Raw genomic sequence first — 21,828 nt, forward strand, 5'->3', positions numbered from 1 at the left:
TTCCTTTTTTTCTTTCTTTGTCATTCTTTTTTATTTTTTGTTTCTCTTACCTTTTTTCATTCTTTTCCTTTGTTTTTCGTTTCTTCTCTTTCTTTTTCCTTTTCTTTGTTTTTCTATCTTTTTCCTCTTTTGTTTTTCTTTGTTTTCTATCTTTTTTTCTTTTCCTTTCTATTTCCATTCTATTTCCATTCTTTATATTTCCTTTTTTTTTTTTGCTTATTTTCTTTTTTTTTTTTTTTTTTTTGTTTATTTTTAGTTTCTTTTTTTTTTTTTCTCTCTCTCTCTCTCTCTCTCTCTCTCTTTTTTTCTTCTCAAACTTATTTTTTTTGTCTTATTGTTCCTCAAACATATGCTTCATATTTTTTTCCCATTTAACAAACAAAAAAAATCAATTTATTAATTTTTAAGAATTCTATCGCCAATATGCAACAAAACCAGCTGTTGTATACGGCACGGCTGAGCATCCAGGCCTCGGGTGGTATAATTACCCTAACCTCGTACTCATGCCAGCGAAGGGACGCCTTCTTGGGAAACAGCTGAAAACAACGGGAATTTGACGGGAAAACATTCTCGCTCTACTGTTGGTTTTCCTCTGGAAATCTAAGGTGAGACGTTACTTCTTATCAACATTATTCCTCATTTTCACCTCACCTCTTTCCTCGTGCGATTAATAGAGCGAAAAGCCTTCATACAAGCAAATAATCTTTCTTAGATTTTTTGACAATCGCCGTTTGGTCTGAGGATAATTATATTCAAAACCTTGAGCTTTCGACCGCAGTGAATCGCTTTAAAATTTTATTTCATTGAATTTACGTTCAAAATCAAAGCCTTAGGGACAAAAATAAATGCCTTGTCGAAGAACAGTTTCGACGAATTTTGTATTTCATGACGGACGGCAGAATTCAGTCAACAGTATGATTTTTTTTCGATGCGAAGGCGTTGAAATTCGCTCAGATCAGAATTCTCAAATATTTGAAATCTTCACTTTGCATAAATCCAAGATTTACGTACCAAAAATAAAAATTAATTATTAGACGTAAAAATGTCGCAAAAAAACTGAGTTGACAAGCGAGTTTTGAAAAACAAATTTGTGAAGACTTAAAAGCTTCGATTCGAACGAAAAAAAGAAATGTGAGATATGTCATTTTATTTTGTGGGGTTTCAAAGCGATTTTCTCGTAGAATTTTAGAATTTCTTCATGAATCCTTAAAATATATAGCATTTGGTCAGTTAGATTCATTGTATTTAGCTATTCACATGAACTTAAATACAACTTAAATACTGACTTGTGTAGCGCTCAACTTTGAGTTTAAATTACATTAATTTCTTTCTCTTTTTTATTCGCCTAAATTTTCACTCAGAATTCTTCATAATTCTAAAAAAGTCCTTTACGGCTTTCGCTTCATTCTGATATAACTTCGACATAATATTGAAACTATTTTCGCTCATTTTTCAAATTCTAACGACATTTTTGGTTTCCATGTTGATATTTTTTTCGCCGATCTCCAAGGTTTGAACAGAAATTTGCAAGTCAATGAGCATAGTTTTAATGTCAGTATCCATCGGAAGTAATAGGCTTTTATAGTAGGTTTTTGTATTCCTTTTTCAAATAAAATGTTGAGTCTCAATTGTTTTGAGAAGAGGAAGAGAGCAAGGAGATTATTCATTTAATATTTTTATTACGACGGCTTAAAAATGGCCTTAAAATTCGAAGGAACGAGTTCCGTGTGGTCGATAGTTAAACATATTTTGCCATTTTCTTATTTTCATTAAGTTTAGATCCGCAGTTTTTAAAAAAAAAGCGTTTTCCATTAGTGCCATATGTTTTGTAGTGAAAATCGTAACTAATCTCAATGAAACAAGAACCAAATGATCAACATTTTCAATTGAATAGACAGAAACACAAAGTATATTATACTTGTTCTTTCATTTTTAATCGTTTTTATAACGATATTTTGCGATTGTTTGAGTGTTTTAAAAATAGCTGGTTCGTTGCCCATCATACAATGGTCCTCACTGCACGTGTTCGTGTTGTTTAACGATACGTTTTTATATTTCATTGGTTTTACTTCTCAATTTAAAGATGCTTAAATTGAATTGTGTTATTTTAGTTATAGTCTTAACAGGCTATATTAGATCTCAATCGCTATCATCAAAATATGCTGCGGGCTGCAGATAGACCGCGCTGCAAATTTTCTGATGCCGTCAACGAAATTGATTTCCGCGCCGAGAGAAAACATTTCGCCGAATATTATCTTAAAATAAAACACAGAACATAGAAATCTAAAATTCAATGTCTGGCATGGCATTTTTTGTGCTTTTATGGATGTTGCAGTCCGCTCGTAGAGTGCATATAGTATACCCGTGAAAAACGTTGTAAGAAATTCCACAAATTTGCACAAATAGAGACCCTTTGCAGCTCATTTATCACGTGCTGATTAATTCACTGAGAGCAAATGAATGAACATCTTGATTCCAATGGGTGAAATATACTGGTGAGCAAACGAACTTTCTACAACCTGTTTCGAGACCTGTTTCATAAATTTCTTGAAGATTTTAATAATTCTTTGGACGGAATTGAATCCCACTTTAACAAAATTATACTTGGCGATTTCAACATTGATTATTCAAGTAAAAAGAAAAGAAATGTAAATCAGTCAGATAGACGAAAACTCAAGGGAATAGTAGACCTTCACGATCTTAAACAAATAATTGACTCTCCAACACGCATCACTGAAAATTCTGAAAGTCAAATTGATTTAATATTCACTGACAATGCTCACAAAATTGTTGATTCTGGAGTAAAGGATTTTGGTATCAGTGATCACTCAATGGTGCATTGTGTTTTCAAAAGTGGTCTTATACAGGTTCCGCCAAAAACACTTGAATACCGAAGTTTTAAGTCATACAACAAATCATCTTTCAGACAAGATCTCAATAATGCCCCATGGCACGTTGCTCTTAATAACCCTGAAGACTTAGAAGGCTGTGTTCAAACTTGGAACAAATTATTTCTAGAAGTTGCGGAAGAGCATGCGCCAACTAAAACACGTAGAGTAAGAGGATCTCGGACTCCTTGGATGACTTCTGAAATTGCAACCTTGATGAGAAATCGCAATTACCATCTCAAAAAGGCTAAAGGTAAAAAAACTAATTCTCATTGGACAAAATATCGTGCTTTAAGAAATAAGGTCCAACGTAAAATCAAAAAGTCTAAATCGGAGTATTACTGCAATCTTATTAAAGACTCTCGAAATAATTCTAGTGATCTATGGAAATCTATCAAGGAAGTCATACCTGGAAGTAATTCACACAAACACAATATAACCAGCTTAATATCAGATGGGATTACTCATACCAACCCTACATCAATGTCATCAATCTTCAACAAGTTTTTTGCAACTATCGGCTTAAAGCTTGCTGAGAAATTCTCAATGAGGAACACTTTGACAGCTAATGGCGTTAAACAAGCCTCCAGCATTTTTGAATTTCAAGCGATCAATTATGAGTCTGTTGTAAAAATGATAAATGAACTTAAACCTAACAAAGCAGTTGGTTTAGACAAAATAAGTTCTCGTTTGTTAAAGGATGCTGCTGATGTTATTGCACCAAGTCTCACATCGTTATTTAACATCTCCATAGACACTGGCTGTTTTCCGTCTACATGGAAATTGGCAAAGGTATCTCCTCTTTTTAAAAAGGGTAGTAAGCAAGATCCTTCTAATTATAGACCGATATCGGTACTGCCCACTATTAGCAAACTTTTAGAGAAAGTCGTACACATGCAACTTTACTCTTATCTCCGTAATAATAACCTGCTTTCTCAAAAACAATTTGGCTTCAGACTAAACTCTTCTACTGTCACTGCTTCGGCTATGTTTACAGACAAAATTCTCTCATCCATGGATAAAGGAAAGCTTACTGGTGCTGTGTTTATTGACTTGACTAAGGCCTTTGACACGATAAATCATTCTATCCTACTATCTAAGTTATGCAGTCTTGGTGTTCTGAATACTTCTCCTGCTTACAACTGGTTTGAATCCTACCTATCCAATAGATGCCAAGTGACGGTCTGCAATGACACAAAATCTGGTCCAGAATTAGTCCAAATTGGTGTACCTCAGGGCTCCATTTTGGGTCCCTTACTGTTTTCGTTGTATATCAATGATTTACCAGATCACTTGGAACACTGTGACGTAACTCTTTACGCAGATGATACTGTTCTCTTCATTTCTGATAAATCTCTGCACAATATCAAGTCCTACATGAACTCAGACTTGGAAAAACTGAACAAATGGCTAAAGTTAAATCACTTGACACTTAGTACAAGTAAATCTAAGTTTATGATCATTGGTAGCAGTCAACGACTGATTAAGATAGACTCTATTACATTTAATATTGATAATACAGACCTTGATGAAGTTACTTCATTTAAGTATTTAGGTATTGTTATCAACAGTCGCTTAAATTGGCAAGATCATGTTGATCAAATGTTCTCCAAGATAAATAAGAAGCTAGGTCTACTTAAACGTATTCGTTATTGTCTACCTTTAGATGCTAGATTGCTGTATTTTAACAGCTATGTATTACCATTATTTGATTACGCAGACATTGTATGGGGTGATAGGGGCAATTCCACTCTAATGTTGCAGCTTCAAACTTTACACAACAAAGCTGCAAAAATAATTCTAGACTTACCTATGAGATCATCTTCTAATGAGGCCCTGAATAAACTGAAATGGAAAACTCTTGCAAGACGTAGGGCCGAGCATAGGGCAACTTTTCTTTATAAATGTTTAAATGATTTATTTTCACATCGTTTTAACTTAGTATTTAATAAAGACATACACAATTATAACACTAGATCTAAGAACAATATCCGTAAGAGTGCTTCTACTAGAAACTGGGGTCACTGGACATCGACAAATTTTGCCTCAAACGACTGGAATGAATTAGACTTATCAATTAGACAAAGCCCATCATTAGCTAGTTTTAAAAGAGCTTTAAGAAATTTAAATAGTTTTTAATATCGACACTAATAGTTTTTAATTAATCCTATTCATATCTCATATATAATATCTATTTTTAATATTTGACTATTTGATATGCGGACACTGAATGTGTGCAACACTCTGCTCTATTGCTACTGAGCACTGTAAAGTTCAGTGGTAATATGCCTAGCTTCTGTGTTGCACACATTTAGTGTCTGCATTCTAACATTGTCATTATTTGTAAATTTACATTTTTGTTATTTTTTATATATTTATATTTTAGTCTTCATTTTTCTTTTTTGTTATATATTTATTTTAGAGGTCTCTCTTGTAAATCACCTTATGGTGACAGCGATAACCTCAATAAAGATTATTTATTATTATTATTATTATGAGAGATCGTAATAAAGCTGCATTTCGTAACTCCGTTCTCCGTTCTTTACAAGTAGCTTAATAAAAGAATCACCAATTGAAAGTAAAAACAAAAATTTTACTCTCTCCTACAGAACTACAAAACTTTGCACTATAATTGTACAATTTTTTCCGTTAACTTTTTCATGGATATATGGTATGCACTCTAGGCCGGAGTCAGTCAGAAGCTGCAATGTGGGTGTAACAAAATATTTAAGAAAATATCTAATTGTTCTGATCGCTACTAAAAGAATCTTTTAACACATATTTAGGTCAAAATTAGGTTTTGAGATTGATTATTGAAATTCAATGGCGTCCGCGGGATGGAAATTTATAGTTTTACAAAAAGTTCCAATTGATTGTTTTCACAGCCGCCATGTTAGATGAATATAGTAACAAATGATTCTTCTTCGTTAGTCTTTTTTGTTATATCATCCAACATGGCCGCCTTGTCTTTTGTTATTCTATTCCGTTGGGAGTGATTGAAAACCGGCAATAACGATTTTAAAACCGAATTTCCATGGTTTGTGTAGGAATGAGATACTATCAGCGCTTGTATGACGGTTATGACAAAATACTGGATCCCCTAAGATTAATCTCACTTTTATTTAAAACTTGATTGGCTATTTTGATTCAAATGCAATTCGAATACTATCCCGAGTTAAAATATCCATATTATAAAAATTTGAATTTTGCTGTTCTTTCCTTACAGGTTTTGGTGCAGATGGTGTGAAAGGCAGCAAGACAAAGATGTTTTTGTATGAGGAAAGTCCTCACAAAGCTCAGTAGCAACTGTCAAGTGGTCACAGAAGACTTCGCCTTGCTACACGGCTCCGTCTCTATGAGACACAGAACAGCGTATTCACAATTGAAACAAAGAAACTGGAAGTATAATTATACTGTAGAAACGCTGAAAAATATATCTGAAGAAAATACTATTTGTTCATTGGTCAATACTTAACACGCTGCCTTAGCTTTGCTTATGTGGACTTGATTGCTTAATACTCATATACATATCACGCTTAGTAATAACTTAAAACACTTCAAAGATGTGCCTCTTCACTTGTATTGGAAAATGCATCGGCTTAACATTCAAGTGCCTTGGCAAAAGCTGCATGGCAATGTGCCGTGCCCTCTGCAAATGCTTCTGCAACCCTGTTTCTCCAGGCGCGGGATTTTTCATCCAAATATTCCTGTACGCACTCTTCCAAGGTTTCAACATCGGGACAGACGTGGGGATATTCTTCGAAACGACCAAAATGTACTCGAAATGTAACGCTTTGGCAACTACGATTATCTATATTGGCAACACTACCAATGTAACAGACCACATCTACTGCTTCAATAGTTTGTCAAACGTCACGCAAGGTCACCTGATGGATCAGATACAAACGCTGCAAATCCTACAAGGCGTCTTCTTCTTCTTCATCTGTCTCTCTGGTGGAATCTACGTGGTTCATATTGCTGTGCTGTTTCCAAACGCCTGCAGACATTGGAGAGACGAGAACTTCGAGAACATGCTTGCCGAGGCCCCGGCGTACTACCAGAAGATCTTGCAGATTCATACTCTTTTTCTGCTTCTTGAAAGTGTCATTCATGATATGCCGATGTCGTCGTTGGCTATCGAGATGTGCGCGCAGATGTGGGGGATAGGAGGGGTAAACTGCTGGGAATGCGCCGCGTCCATGGATCTTCTTCCTGCTGTTGACCAATCGTTACCAGGATGCGAGAAGTGGCTTGGACTGCTACTTGGTTCGATAGCCCTGGTCAGCATATACAAAGGTACGTAGATTATGGAATATTTAACCAATTTCCTCCAGTTTTTCGTGGTATGTCTTCTTATTTATCAAAACTTTTCGTCATTTAGTCGTCAAAATGTTGTGGAATCAAGAGACGTAACCAAGGGAGTCCACAGCATTTTTTTACCACATAAAATTGGGAATTTAATTACAAAAATGATGTAAATTTGAAGGAAAAATGGTTTTGAGCGCGCGTGTGATTTGCTGACGTAAATTAGAGGGACGTCCTCCTATTTCCCCTGGCTCTAGACCAATCAGAAAGCGAGAAAATTCACAATTGTGGTAAAAATAAACAATGAGGTCACGTGGTATAGATGTTTGTCAGTTCATCTCAGTTAAGGCTCAAACATGCATGTAAAGAAACCGTACAACCGTATTACCGAACTTGTGTTATTATACTAAAACATGCATATGAAATGCATTTAGCACAAAAAATTTTTAAAAAAATAAAAAATCAAAGCAATTGCAAATCCGTAGATAACAAAACGAGCAAACAAACAAATTTAGAGCAACAACAACAACAACAAACAACAGCAACAAAAGCAATATGATAAAACAAATGGCTGAAGCGCGCGCCTTGGGAGAGTGATTATTCAAATCAACTCGAACCTTAAGTCTACCTAATTTTAACGCACAGATAGAATTGGAATTTTGCAGCCCTCGTAATAATTAGAAAGTTAAGTTGGTAGTCTGTAGACTAAGTGCCTTTATTCCTCGATACCTTCATCATTTTATTTTGCTTTCAATCCACAGGTATTCTACCCTTGTACGCATGGATAGGTAACCCATTCTGCTGGGCGTGTTATCCTCTACGTATCTGCGTCGTCCTACCCGCGGGATTCCTTTACTGCGTCTTGACCCTTGCGCCATCCATGGGTGTTGCCTTAAACCGTCTGTTCGTGGTGGAACCGTCGATGAAGAAAGAAATGGGCACGTTTGCCGACACCATCTGGACCTTTGGCCTCTTCTTCTACGGCATCTTTGCCATCATCGCGCTCTTGTACTGGCTTTTGTGCGGCAAGTGCATATGTTCTATGTGTTGTGAATGCAAAAAGAAGGAGGATGGAAAAGGATGTCTATGTTGCTGAGCATGCAGTTCATTTGGACAGCGGAGATACCCCACTCTGCGCAGGCACTGGAACTGAATATATGTGCGTACCAGAGTATCATCTTAATTCAGGAGTGGGATTCGCTTTAGGAGCATGCACATATAATTATATATACATGTGAATACATATGTTATTAAGGGGTCACAAAGAGAATAGTTGTTTTGTGGCCGGTATTGCTTCTTCATGAGGTTTGCTTCCATGGGTCGTTAGTTTCCATTAGTGATATTCTCATACTGTTGTAAATTCGAAAGGGAAAAAAAACCTCTACAAATAACGTGCCTGTTTGGTCACAGAAACATTAATGGGGCCCTAACGTTAAATTCCCTTCGATTTGAAGTCAGTCTGTCGCGCTGTCTGTCTATATCCGTCCGTTCGTTCAACCATTCTCTGCCTGTATGTAGATCAATGTTAATCCAGTAACTATGAAATTCTCTAGCGAAAAAAGGCTTCGTTTTGACTACTGTCAACTATGGTTTAATCAAACTGATGCAAAAAGCATACTATTTGCAGCTGTTAAGAGAGGTTAAGAGATTGAGATATCAATGTTAGTAATTGGGCGTAATGTTCCCGTTGAGGAAATAACTTGGTCGAGTTGGCATCGCAGTGCATTATGGGATTATTTTAGAGGCATATTTCCAAGATGGCGGCTAAAACAGTCCCACAATGCACTGAAATGCCAACTCGGACCAGTTTTTTTCTCGACTTTATTTATTACTTAATTATTCATTTGGCGTGCAGGCATGTCTTATTATCAGTTGACCAGCGGTTTTATTTTGCAAGCCCTAGTATAAAATAGATAAATTAAGAGTTGTCACCACCAGAGTACTACTATACCATTCTCGGAAACCTCATGTAAAAACGTTCGCCATTAGTCGAGGAGAACGTTAGGTTAAAATACGCCTCGAACGCCTGACCCAGGTAAGGCACATCTTTCAGTGGTACCATAGGGGACAAATTTTCGTTTCTTAATTTATGTATAGAAGGAGTTTTTCTTATTCATTTGTCTAACCAGGCGGATAAAGATGTACTCTCGGCGCCTGGGATCTTTGGCTCCCAGATTAAGCAATAAGAAGTGTAAGATGTCTGTATGTCAGAGATTATTTTATATTATAAAGAAATTGTTATATGAATTAACTATCATCGCATTACTTGAACTATCATCATTATGATCATATCAAACAAACTGAAGGAATTGGAATAATTAATTTTGAAGTAAAACTATGTGGCTGTATTAAGATGGGGGAAAATAAAGATGACTGATTTAAGTTTAGAAGATTCTTCTTTTTCGCGAAAACTTTGCTTCTCCAGTCCCCTCTCATCGCTCCACAATTATCATTCCTCGGTTTCCAGTCCCCTCTTTCCCATAACTCTCTTGTTTTCCTGTTCTCAGGCTCAATTAGCAGCCATTAAAACAAACAATCTATAGACTAGAAGTCTCTAAAACTATAGGATGGAGCCCTGTTTCGCTGCGGTATTGCCCCTCCCCATTCTCGTACCCAGAGCCTGCGTTCCTCTTGGTCAGTACTGAGAAACGTTTCTCGACACTAACCAAGAGGAACGTGGGTTCTGGGTACGAGATTGGCCCTTCCCTGACTCGGGACTACATTTGAGGGAATGCGCATGCGCACTAAAGAGAAAAGAAAGAAAGAGCCCTAAGTTAGCTAATGCGCATGCACGTCTTTTGACCTGATCAACAAACAAAATATAACTTAAAAATTTCGAGGATCAGGTGTCAAGGGATCACGTGAACTGAGACCACTCCGCATTTCCCCGTAGGGGGAGGGGTGGAAAGCCCGGTCGTACACAGGCTACGTTCATCGGACTGTCAGGAAAATGTTTCTACCTTTTTAATGAAATTTTCGCGACACCTTAAGGACGTTCATGGTCATTGTTCGCGCGCATCCTTTCAACGCATGAATTTAGTGAGCGTCGTTCAACGTGATAACTTCATTCCAATGTTTTGATAGTAAAATATCAAGAAAACTTCTCCCTTCAACCTCTTATAGCTCTAAAACAAAGCCCCCTTTCTTATTTCGTTTTTTGGAAGTAATTTGTAATACTCAAATTTACTAAAGAATATAAAAATCTGACGATGGGATCAAATCGAAATTGCATATTTTGTGCATAATTGGAACAGAATTTAGCATAACGTGAAGGCCCTACACCCTCTCTTATGATAAATAAAAATAATATATGAAATAATTCAAAAACAATAAAATTTCATTATTTTTATTTTTAACACAGAATTTAAATGCCCACTAATTATTCTTTGTTTTTCTAGACGATAAATGGGCGATCAATGTATTTTTTTCAGTAAATTATGGCTTATTTTTTACAGCTTTCCATGTTTACGTTGTTCGTGCGTTTTTATCGTAAAAAGGATCTTTCACGCATTCGCAAGGCTAAACGCCCGGGGCGGGGTACTCCCCTATATTTGCTATACGGGTATGTGCCGCCCTATAGGGTATGGTTTTTCGGCTTTTGGGTCTGGGGTAGGGTATAATTTTTTGACATTTTGTCTGGGATAGGGTGCCATTTTAGTCTGGGATAGGGTTAACGATTTGGTTGTTTTCGTGTGGCGAATAGGCTACGCTTTCTGCCGACCAAAAACAATAGAAATGTTAGTAAATATTGATTGCAATCGATTGTAAAGCCGTATTTTAGTCTAAGATAGGGTGTACAATTCTTAGTTTTAGTCTGGGGTAGGGTATGTAAAATGTTGGGGTGGTAGTACCCCCCCCCCCCGGGAGGGGGGGGGGGGGGCTAAACGCAGTCGTTGAAGTATTTTACTTCTAGTATAATGTGCTTTCATCACGTTAAATTCAAAAAAATCTGACGATGGAATCTTTTGTCCATGAACGTCCCTAGTTTCACAATTTTCGCGATTTAAAAATTCTATTTACTTTAAATTATCATTTTAAGTGAAAATCAGAATATGATGATTAACACTAGCCAGCTGGTCCTCCAAAGCCTTGTATTTGAGTATGACCTTAGACTTTCGCGCGCGCGATCAGTCTGTTTCCATGCCGACTGAACTGTCAGAGGTACGAGGGATCCTGGTGACGAGTTATTCAAAAGCACGCAGTCAAGCGTACCACAAACCAACATTTATGCAAATATCCTTCGAGTTTGACGTAGTTACTTGCTCATTTACACATTCTAAAGTAACCATACTTTCTTAAACTTTGAGCTCATTTTTTTTAACGTGGTTTAAAATCCAAAGCGCCAACGTTCTTTTCATCAGTGGATCCCTTCTGGGTAAGCATCTCAATAGGAAAGAGATATCGACAAAGATAAAGGCGAATAGCAGTGGAATAGCTGGTAAACTTTACTACAGACGAATGATTTCGTCTTGAAAATTAAGTAAGAATAAATCAGTCCATTACCAACGATAACAGATGTTATTTTAGTATGAGTATAATAATGAACGATGTTAATAATCAGAGGTCACCAGTTACACTCTGAAACTTCTGATTGAAGTTAGTTTACATCATAGCTGAGCAAAGAAAGTTTCTTGGTCTTCTTAGTATCGCCTTGGGCACTAAGCTACCTCGATTTACCTAAATTATCTACATCAATATGATTCCAATGTTTCAATGAGTTGATTTTAGTAAATAAGTGAATTTATTTAACTGTTATGTGTCAATGGTTAATGGTTCTTATTCCCAAGGACTTCAGCGAAAAGCTTTATTTTGAAAGAGGGATATTTGTCACGGTATTTCTAAGAAAACTGCATGTTAATCTAGCGGTTTTCGCATGTTATAAATCTTTATACATTACCTTTGCTTTGCTTTTCATGAAAACATCTACTGGTGTTCATCAAAATTTGTCTCTTTTATCTTCGAAGGTTGGATGAGAGATTGCGTTACTGGTTGTACTTCTATGATGTAACACAAGCACTCGTGTCGTATCGGAATTTCAGTGGATAATATTAGCTGTAGCTAATGTTTCCTCTTGTTACTGTAGGATCATATTTACGTGTTATTGAGTGATACATTTGTAGGGATATCAAGATGTGTGACCGTGCTTGTGAACTGATGATATCATGTTGCTCAGTAGTCTGCAAGGTATGCTGTAGATACATGTCAGCTAAAGTCGCATTTCTGATTCAGTTTCTTGTCTACGGGATTTTTCAAGGCTTCAACGTCGCCACAGATGCAGCTTTGTTTGTCGAACTGTTCAAGACACAGCGCCGATGCAGTAACATGACAAGTAGTCCTTTCCACTGCACTTCATTCACCCCAGGCAACTCCTCCTCAACCCTTAAAAAACTCTTGGAAGATCATGTTGACACCCTTGAAGTACTAGAATACTCTATGATGCTAGTAATGGGAGTAGGAGCAGCAATATATATCGTACATATGATCATTCTTATTCCTAATCTGTGTAAAAATTTCCATGACCCTGACATTGCGCTTGAAGTAGAGGGTAAGGTAGCACCTCGGTATTACCAGAACATCACCATAACCCATTGTATGTTTATGGTTCTGGAGAGTATTATCCACGATATCCCTGCAAGCTGTCTTGCCATGGAAATCAGTGTTCATTTTTGGGGTAAAAACGATGTAAACTGCTGGGAATGTTCGCCTATTACGGAGCCACTTCCTAAAGAACAGTCCTTGAGTAATACTAAGCTTTGGCTTGCATTGATGATAACCGGTATTGGGTTGTTAGCCTTGTATAAAGGTATGTATATCTTGGCTCAATAATAAGATAGCTTTAGGTTATCTATTTGAGTTGTTCCCCAGATTTACTACGTATATCTAGCAGGATTTACCGCTCATGATGGCCTACCTACTTTAACAAATCATCCCTAATTTCCATTCACAAATGAAATGTTTTGAATTGTACAATTAAAAAAAAAACAAAAAAAAACTGTAAATGAGAAAAGAAGAGCTGTACTTTGAACATAAGGCTATTTGGAATGAAAGTTTTGCTACGCAGATCAAACGAACGCAAGCAATTTTTAGCCTTTTTTGATGGCGAGAACCGCCCCTGGAGCTCAAATTTTCTTTTCCCTTTTTTCTCAAAAACAAAAAAGTATTTTTAAAAACTAACCACACAATGAAAATTCCAAAATTTAAGCCTTTCGGTCGTATGTTTGATTCTTACAGACATCTTACGCTCTTAAGTATGGACCATTGAATAAGCGAGGGAGGATTGCAATATTTCTGTACTAAAAATGAGAGGTTGCACGATATTTTTTTTCGTATATGAAGCGCTTGCTCGATAATTTTTAGGGATTTAGACAATCCCTCCCCCCCCCCCCCCCCCCCCACCTCCAATTCTCTAATGGTCCAATCCTTATCCCTCGTGCTTTCTTCACCGTCTCCTCGACAGGTTTAATGCCGTTATATTTCTGGGTCGGTAATCCATTCTGCTGGAGTTGTTACTTTCTTCGTTTCTTCATGGTCATGCCTGCTGGTTTTATCTACGCGTTACTTATCCTAACCCCGTGCATGGGTGTGGCTGCCCTCAGGTAACACTCATTTATAATTCATGTGTTTTTTATCCTTCCTTTATTTGAGTTTTTCTCTACTTTTCCTGGTGTTGAACTGATGGTTCAACAAATTGAAAAGTAAAAGGGGAAAAAATATATAAGTTATTCATGGGTGGCATGTGTGTTATACGCTGCTAATGCGTCGTCTTTCACCGCTGTCAGTCACCGCTGTCAGTCGCCCTGCGGTCGCCACATGTGAATTGAGATTGTTCGATGTGTTGTTCTCTCCTGTGTCACAAGGGTTTTTCTCCGGTGAAAATCAATATGAGAGTCGAGCGTTCAGTGTGCATAACATAGTAAATGTAGTGGTAGTGAGTGTACAGAGTGGAAGCAGGCCCACATCAGCGAAAAGAAGAAAGCGAATGAAAATGCTATAAAAGTGTGTTTTTTTTTTCTACAAACACTTAGCTGAGTATAAAGTGCTTGTTCTAAAAGAGTTAGAAAAATTATTTGCTCTTACTGGCATGAAAGTCGTGGAATTTTTATATAATTTTACCTTGGAAAAGTCCTGCAATTTAGCAATAATTATCCCAGTAGTAGAGTACAAACACTAAAAATGTGCAACACTTTGCACTAACTAGTAGTAAATAGTGCTAATTAAACAATAGAAAACAATAGAATTAGCATAATTTAGCAGTATTTAGTGGTATTTATGTTACACACATATAGTGTTTGTACTCTATCAACCCTCGTCACATTGATAATGATAATTATTATCTAGGGTGATTCCTGCAGTCCCGTCACTGAAGGATGAGATAGGTGGTACGGCTGATACCTTCTGGTCTATAGGACTTGTGTTCTGGGTTCTTATATTCATCTGCTTTATTACCTATTTCTGCTGTAAGAGAACCATCATGGACTTATGTCCGTGTCTGGCCTGGTGTGAGGAACCCAAGTCGAGAAATAAAGAAGAGAAAAAGGCTGGGTGTATTTGTTTTTAATGAATCACGTGACTGATGTCATGTTATCATCTGAGAAGGGAGAATGACGAACAATAAGCGATCAGTTCTCGTATGAGTAGGAAACGATACTGCTGACGACAAGTTGGAAGCAGTAGTGTAGCTATACCGTATACGTATGTAATATATACAGTATGAGCGGCCGTGTTGTATATGATATATCGTATACAACACGGACACGAATATTGTATATTGATTAACAAACGTCTAGGTTAGTTCCTTTGTGTTTCACTAAAATTTTTAAGATAAAAGTGAATGTTCCCAAGAAAATCCAAGTTAAAGTTTATGCAAATGAACATGATTATGTATCAGAATTATAAAACTCTTTGCGGTCATGATTTCTATTGTGTTTTCCTCATGAATTATTTTATTCATTAAAATGAGTTTTTGAACTTACTTTTAAAAACTCATTATGACTTTATGAGGTCAAAACAAAGAAAATCACTAGAAGGAGGTTTAGATATGTGTTCTTAATATGCATTGAATTTGGCAGCTTATGCTTTGAATTTCTCCAAGAATTATTAATAGTTCAGAAATTATATCAAACACTTGAAAGAGCGTTTCATCCTCTATCCAAGCACCTCGAAGTTGGTTGTAAAAACTTGGCTACGCCTCGTTTATTCAAACTCAACCCGACGCCATTTCACAGTTCCGTTCTGTGACCACGAGTAATGATAGTTCCTAGCCGAGGCTGGAATTGCCGTTCATGATAAACTGTAGTTTTGCTATGCGCGGATACTACAACCTCGACATGAACGCGACTATTATTCGTGGTCACTGAACGGAACTATGAAATGGTGTAGGTCAGCGTATTCTCGGTGAATGGAAATTGGATAAAACACACTCTTTCACGTGTGTGGTATGTTACGTAACTAAGGATGATCCACATGAAAACGGAACATGGAAGTCATTTTATGGTTCACGGCATTACGTACCCTGAACGTGCTGTAAATCAATGCTGCAAAATCTAATACCCTACTAATACCCTACCAAAACATGAAGCTGAAAGCCAGTTGAAGCATTTCAATATTTTGGTCCTGCTAAATGCCCATTACTTTCAGACGTTGCAGCAATATCGGCCTGTCCGATGTTACGTGGAAAACTGGTAGGACGCGCGTTGAATCATGGGGCTTTCTTAGGGACGACATTTTTCAATATAGTGGAAAGCTTAGTAAACTCTCTTAAAAAATAGTCGACACCCAAAGTAAATATGACTCCATTCAAAAACTGTAAAACGCTAAATGGCGTCCCCTAATACAGACCAATGATTCAGCGCGCGTCTTACTCGTTACCAGTTTTCCGCGCAACCCCGGAAGGCCAATAGACTTTATATATGAAGCGTGCGAATAAAGAAATAATACTCAATAAAACGACACGTGGTATCCATGGAAGGCAAAATACTATGCATCGACGCGAGAGCGAATGGTAGTTTAGCTGACTTTGTTATTACAGCTGTAGTTGCAGGCAAAGATGTGTATATGTATGTATGGAGATTTTGTATAGGAAATCGTACAATCTCGATTACGATTCTGAATTTATAGGCACCAGTGATGTTTTGATTTTTTATTGGACGAGTCTTTAGACGATTTGGAGTTTGAGATCTTTCAAAATATCACGATTATCTATAAATTGCGAATTGTACGAGACGATTGTGCGATTTTTCGTTTATAATACACTCAACGAAACTGAGCAACGTAATTGGGACTCTACAGAGTACAATTTGGGATTTAATTGTACTCCTCTTGTCCACTGGCAAATCGAGTAATTTTGTCGAGTGTATTATAAATCGTGTAATTCCACAAGTCTCCAATCACTCGTAAGAAGATAATTACGTACCGTAGCTGGAAAGAGCTTGATGGTAATAGTTACAATTAGTATAAATATGTAAAATATTGTAACTCGTAAGGGGCTGGTCATTAAGTTGGGGGGGGGGGGGGGGGGGGGGGGGGGGCAAAATCAGAATAGAATCAGTGGGGTTTTTTTATATCTTGGCTCATTATAAAATGATGCTGAAAATGTGATGACCCAACCCCAGTTTAGAAGCAAAATTGCAGATGACCCACCCCTGAAAAAAGGATCCACTGGTTATTTACCTATATTAGATCAAAATACCAAAAGAATTTTCTAGGTTGCACACGTCTACCACTTCTTGTAACATTGATTGTTTCGGTTTCCTCTTTCTCTCTGTCATCGTTTTCCTCACTATCAGTGATTCCTATTTCATGAGAAACAATATCAGTTTCTTCGTCGCTATCCAAGTATTCAGTATCCTCATCAGTGTCCTTACATGAAGTATCATCATCTTCAGTGTTCTCGCGTGAAGTACAATCAACTTTATGCTCTTCCTCTGTTGTACTTGTCGTAGTATTTAAAAGCTGCATAGACAGCCAAGCATTTATTACTTGGACTTTCTCACTATTGTACATTTTGCGCTTGAGCAAGTTGTGCTTTTTTAAAAAGAGGTCCAAGACTGCAACCCTCTGCTTCTTTTAAAGCATTCCGCTTTCTTGTATGTCTTTGCAGTCATAGTCTTCGTATGCTTTAAGTTTCTCAGCTGCTTCCTTATTTTTTTCTTTTCATTTGCCCTTTTAATTTTTTTCATTCGAAGGTACTGCAGATGTTCTACATACTTCCTAACCAGATCCTCTGCAACTGCAAATTTCCTTGAGAAATTCTGATGATGACAATTATGATACTACTCTATTTCGTAATGGCCCACCCTCTTTAATTGTCAAATTTTATCAACAGTCGACCCCTTTAAAGGAGTTCAAAATTATGTCACCCACCCCCTGATTTTGCACCCCCCTCCCCCACCCCCCATATACTTTATCACCAGTCCCTAAAGATATCAAAATTTTGTATCAAAACATTAGTTGGCATGCAAGATAAGGTTTTTTGCACGATACTAAGTTATCTTTTGATAAAATTCGCACTCCCCAAAATTTTATGTTCACGAGGCCGGTTTGAACAAAATTTCCTTAAACATTTCCTTTACAGTTTTACTACACCGGGTGTAAAGTCAAGCTCTTTTCAGCTACAATAATTATTTTTCTGTCTTACTTGAGTAAAAGCTCCGTTTTATTCTTTCTTTTAAGATATCCAACATTTCTTTTAGTAAAGATTCAGCATGTATATGTGGAGTTGCTTTCAAATCGTCTTTCTCGCGGTTTTCAGTACAGTTATGTAATTGTAATTATTCGTTTATTCGTAGTTTATTTGTAATTTATTCGTGTTTTTTTTTTTTTTTTTTGTAATTTAATCGTTTTTTCATAACTTAATCGTTTATTCGTAATTCATTCGTTTATTAATAGTTTACTAGTAATTTATTCGTTTTTGTCGTAATTTATTCGTTTTTTGTCGTAATATATTCGTTTTTTATTCGTAATTCATTCGTTTTTTTCGCTGTATGCGGCAACCGTTTGCTGTAGTTAAATTCCTCGTTTTCACTATATGATTACCAAGCAACTCAGATTAATTACACAGTTCAAACCAAAGGCTTTACTATTAAAGACTATAATCTTCTAAACAATACAACTGTCCTCTTTTGTTAGGATCTCTTTCAAATTGAATAACACGCTGCCTGCCTGAGTAAGTGGTGTCAAGAACCAGTATTACGATCATACATCCACTTGTTCCGAGGCAATATTGACAGTCTCAACGGACATTGAATTATTTCGAAACCTTTATGACTTGAGATAGAAAGAGAGAAAAAATGAGTACGAAGCATGTACACAAAACACAGTGTCACATCACTTCGATTATCCCATTACGCGTAAGTAAGCATAGGGCTGAGATCAGGGCCTTACACAGTCACACAGGGGTTAAAATATTTCCCTATCATCGTCCATTAATCAAACAAACGTTTATTCTCCTAAATAACAACCAGAAAGGCTGCCAAGGGCCTTCGTTTACATTTCATTTTTTAGGTCACCCGATCACGTACCGCTTTGCAATGAATCCGTTGCCTGGCACAAGCACTATATCTAAAAGAATGATGAAAGAACACGCGCACGAGGCCCATTCTTTACCGTGTCAATAGGTAATTATACCATAGTAATGTAGCACCTAGGAACCTAGATAATATGATCTCTCACATGATCCATTGACGTCCGACGAGAAATGACATTATGGGGGAGCGGGGGGAATGGAGGGAGCGGGGGGAATGGAGGGGGGTTCCGGGGAAAACATATCGGGTTTGCTCGTCGGACATTTTCAAAAATACCCCTTAAAGATACCAGAATTCTTTTAAAAAAAGGGCTTTGTTGGACGACTTTTTACCCCTAAGAAATACGTACCCTAAAAGATACCAAGAAGTGACGAAATTCTAAATTTTAATTTGAACACCATAAAAGATACTAAATCGATGATTTCTACTCTTGAGAGATACGACGAGCATACCCGATACTTTTACGCCGCACTTTCCCCCACCCCCACCCCGGCATGACATCATACTTGCTCCGATCGATTGCCGGCATGCTATGTGGCAAACGGAAAAGAATAGGTTTAATAAATAGACGTCATTTCTGTCTGTGTACCAGTTGAATGTCACACAGGGAGGGAAGGGGATGGCATGGCCCCGTTGCCCCCCCCCCCCCCCCCCTCCTGCTCACGCCCCTTAATAGAATACTCTCTGGTTGATTGCATTTGACGTGCAGCTTGCTATTTAGGCTTCTGGTAATGAGAATCATTCCGCTAATTGATACCAAGCAATAGAATAGTCTCTGGTTGATAGCACATGATGGGCAGCGTTTGCCTGTCATTGTAGGCTGGTAATAAGATTCATGAGATTCATTCAGTTGATTGATACCCAAAATGAATACTGTCTGGTTTTTAGCACATGATTGGCAGTGTTTGCCTATAAAATTTTGTCTCGTAGTGCACTTCGATATTTAAAAATTAGACTCGCAGACCAAATGGTAAATGATTCAATAACCCATGAGGCCGTAATTGAATGGGCTATTGTCTCGTAGACCATGAGGGCGTGAGGTCAAATGTCTTAAACCTACTAATTGGTCAAATAAATGGATACAGATATGCATCTAAGATGGCGTCGATATTTCGTCCACGGATATTACGTCCCCTAAAACAGACCCACAATGCACTACAATGCCGACTCGACCCAGTTTTTACTTCAACCTCGGAATGGCTAACAATAGCACAGCTGAATTGTAGTACGCCTAATAGCCCTTCCCCCTCCCTCCCCCTCCCTCTCCCTCCTCTTCCCAAAGAAAATACCTTTGGAGCGCCTTCATGCACACAAGCGGGATGCGTATGGTATATACCAATCTAGAGGTCGAAAGATGCTTTTCATTTGGGTAGAACTGTGTTCTTACTTATTTCACTAACCCCTCTTTTTCAACTGATCTGCTGATGCATATTTAGATGAGTGCAAATTTAATCAAAAGAAATGATAAAACTGAAGTTTAGCCGAATACAGGCAATAGAATATAACCTAGTTTGAACAGGGAAAACTTTACATTCGTAGTAATAACACGAGCCATTGAATGGGCTGCCAGACACATCCCTACCCACCCCATCCCAAAACCATCTTTTGCGTAATTCAATATCGGGCCATAATGAAGCACGCGTTCCCAAAAACGAACCGACGGATCGACCAAAGGCCATAATGTGCGTGGGATGGATCAAATTGTCTCATCCATTCTTATCTCGATCCTTATCAACGTAGATCTAGCTTTCATGGCTGTAGACCAGGGATCTTAAACTGTTGAGTTGAAGGTTGTTAGTGAATGCAAGTAATAATAACGGAAGTTGCATTTAGTTCTCGTCATTATTGCTAAAAGGCAAATATATATTTTAACACATATTGTGCAAAATTTAGAATTTAAACCCACAGAAATTTGAGTACAAGTGAGAAAGTCGAGAAAACAATTTTATTTGGTTGTTTTCTAACAAAGTCATTTAAATCCATCCATCTATCCATCCCTCCCTCCCTCCCTCCCTCCCTCCCTCCTTCCCTCCCTCCGTTTGTACCGTTTGAATGTTATAATTTGTTCTGCATGTGCTCCACAGGAGGCCCACTTCAATAACGCCATCTTTTCTCTCTTTTTCATTTCATTTCTGTTTCGCGGGATTCTTTCCCTGATTTCTTCCCATCTTTTTTCGTTTTTTCTGCTAAAGCGAGATAACCTTGCCGAGGTCTGCAGTGACCCAGCTGACAAGCTTTCTCACGTGTTTCACGGATAATAACATCAATTAACAAGGCATCACTTTAGCATAATTGTTTTCTGCTGCTTTTCCCTTCAGGGCAAATTAGCTATGAATGAGCAGAGAATGCTCTGCTTTTGCTAACTGTAAGTTAAGTCTTATGATAAAACTATTATGTTTACAAATTGCTATCACATCTTTTTTACAAAACAAATTTAAACTGTTTTTAAATTTCTGTGAGGTTAGCAGTAGATTGAGGAAAAAAAACTTGAAGCAAAGTCTAATTCTAATTTTCGGTGGATCTCTTTAGCTTAATATGAAAGCATTGGTCTCTTTTGTAGCAATTTTGAGTGGAGTTAATTGCGTTTAGAAGAGAGAGAGAGAGAGAGAGAGAGAGAGAGAGAGAGAGAGAAACTCGAGAAGTATACAAAACACTGCATGAGACAAGCTATAAATTCACATGAAACCTTAGTTTTACACAGCCTATATCAATTTTTTATCTACGGATTTTCAGTAAGGTGTTTTAGAATAATGCACCAGTTTTTCTCTCATTTAATTTATAAAACGATTTCAAAGGACATTGAAGACAAAAGAAACGCCGTGTTAACAATAACAAGATCTGCTTGGAGTCTTAGAAAACTTGATATAACGTGTTTTATAGACGAGACATCAAGTGAAGTGTATAGCTAGAATCTTTTATTTAAATAACAAAAAGAACAGCGAAGGAAAATACCACGTGTAGAGCTCTGTATTGCTTAGCATTGATTTAAAGTAGTTTCGCCTCAAGCTAGGCACAAAGAGAGAAAGAGGGGAGCTTTTGCCGAGGTGTTAAACGACAAAAAATTAGATAAAAACACTGGTAATGAATAATCAATTCGAATTGATATTTTGATT

At 37.3% G+C, this 21,828-nt stretch overlaps 2 protein-coding genes across 4 annotated transcripts; both read left to right on the forward strand.

The window, feature by feature from the left end:
* The first annotated feature begins 387 nt into the window (after positions 1 to 387).
* On the forward strand, positions 388 to 9,575 carry LOC116303156 (uncharacterized). The gene is made up of 3 exons (XM_031712642.2): positions 388 to 605; positions 6,115 to 7,184; positions 7,955 to 9,575. The coding sequence occupies exons 2-3, from the start codon at positions 6,452 to 6,454 to the stop codon at positions 8,287 to 8,289; spliced, it is 1,068 nt and encodes a 355-aa protein (XP_031568502.1). The 5' UTR covers positions 388 to 605; positions 6,115 to 6,451; the 3' UTR covers positions 8,290 to 9,575.
* Positions 9,576 to 11,403: 1,828 nt separating this feature from the next.
* On the forward strand, positions 11,404 to 16,674 carry LOC116303161 (uncharacterized). 3 transcript variants are annotated; one of them, XM_031712656.2, is made up of 4 exons: positions 11,404 to 11,673; positions 12,158 to 12,996; positions 13,651 to 13,789; positions 14,532 to 16,674. In XM_031712656.2, exons 2-4 carry the CDS (start codon positions 12,324 to 12,326, stop codon positions 14,749 to 14,751), a joined length of 1,032 nt encoding a protein of 343 aa, XP_031568516.1. In that variant the 5' UTR covers positions 11,404 to 11,673; positions 12,158 to 12,323; the 3' UTR covers positions 14,752 to 16,674. The 3 variants fall into 3 exon arrangements, with proteins under 3 accessions (XP_031568516.1, XP_031568525.1, XP_031568534.1); XM_031712665.2 differs by having other exon boundaries at positions 11,404 to 11,631; XM_031712674.2 differs by having other exon boundaries at positions 11,405 to 11,568.
* Positions 16,675 to 21,828: the final 5,154 nt, after the last annotated feature.

The sequence above is a fragment of the Actinia tenebrosa genome, unplaced genomic scaffold (genome assembly GCF_029948245.1).
Source record: "Actinia tenebrosa isolate PJP-AT-01 unplaced genomic scaffold, QUT_ActTen_1.0 PGA_scaffold7__59_contigs__length_16204524, whole genome shotgun sequence".
NCBI classification, from domain to species: Eukaryota; Metazoa; Cnidaria; class Anthozoa; order Actiniaria; family Actiniidae; genus Actinia; species Actinia tenebrosa.

Coding starts and splice junctions, on each gene's coding strand:
- LOC116303156 (XM_031712642.2), top strand. CDS start 6,452: ATGTGCCTCTTCACTTGTATTGGAAAATGCATCGGCTTAACATTCAAG. Junction 7,185..7,954: donor CCTGGTCAGCATATACAAAG/GTACGTAGATTA, acceptor TTCAATCCACAG/GTATTCTACCCTTGTACGCA.
- LOC116303161 (XM_031712656.2), top strand. CDS start 12,324: ATGTGTGACCGTGCTTGTGAACTGATGATATCATGTTGCTCAGTAGTC. Junction 12,997..13,650: donor GTTGTTAGCCTTGTATAAAG/GTATGTATATCT, acceptor TCTCCTCGACAG/GTTTAATGCCGTTATATTTC. Junction 13,790..14,531: donor ATGGGTGTGGCTGCCCTCAG/GTAACACTCATT, acceptor ATTATTATCTAG/GGTGATTCCTGCAGTCCCGT.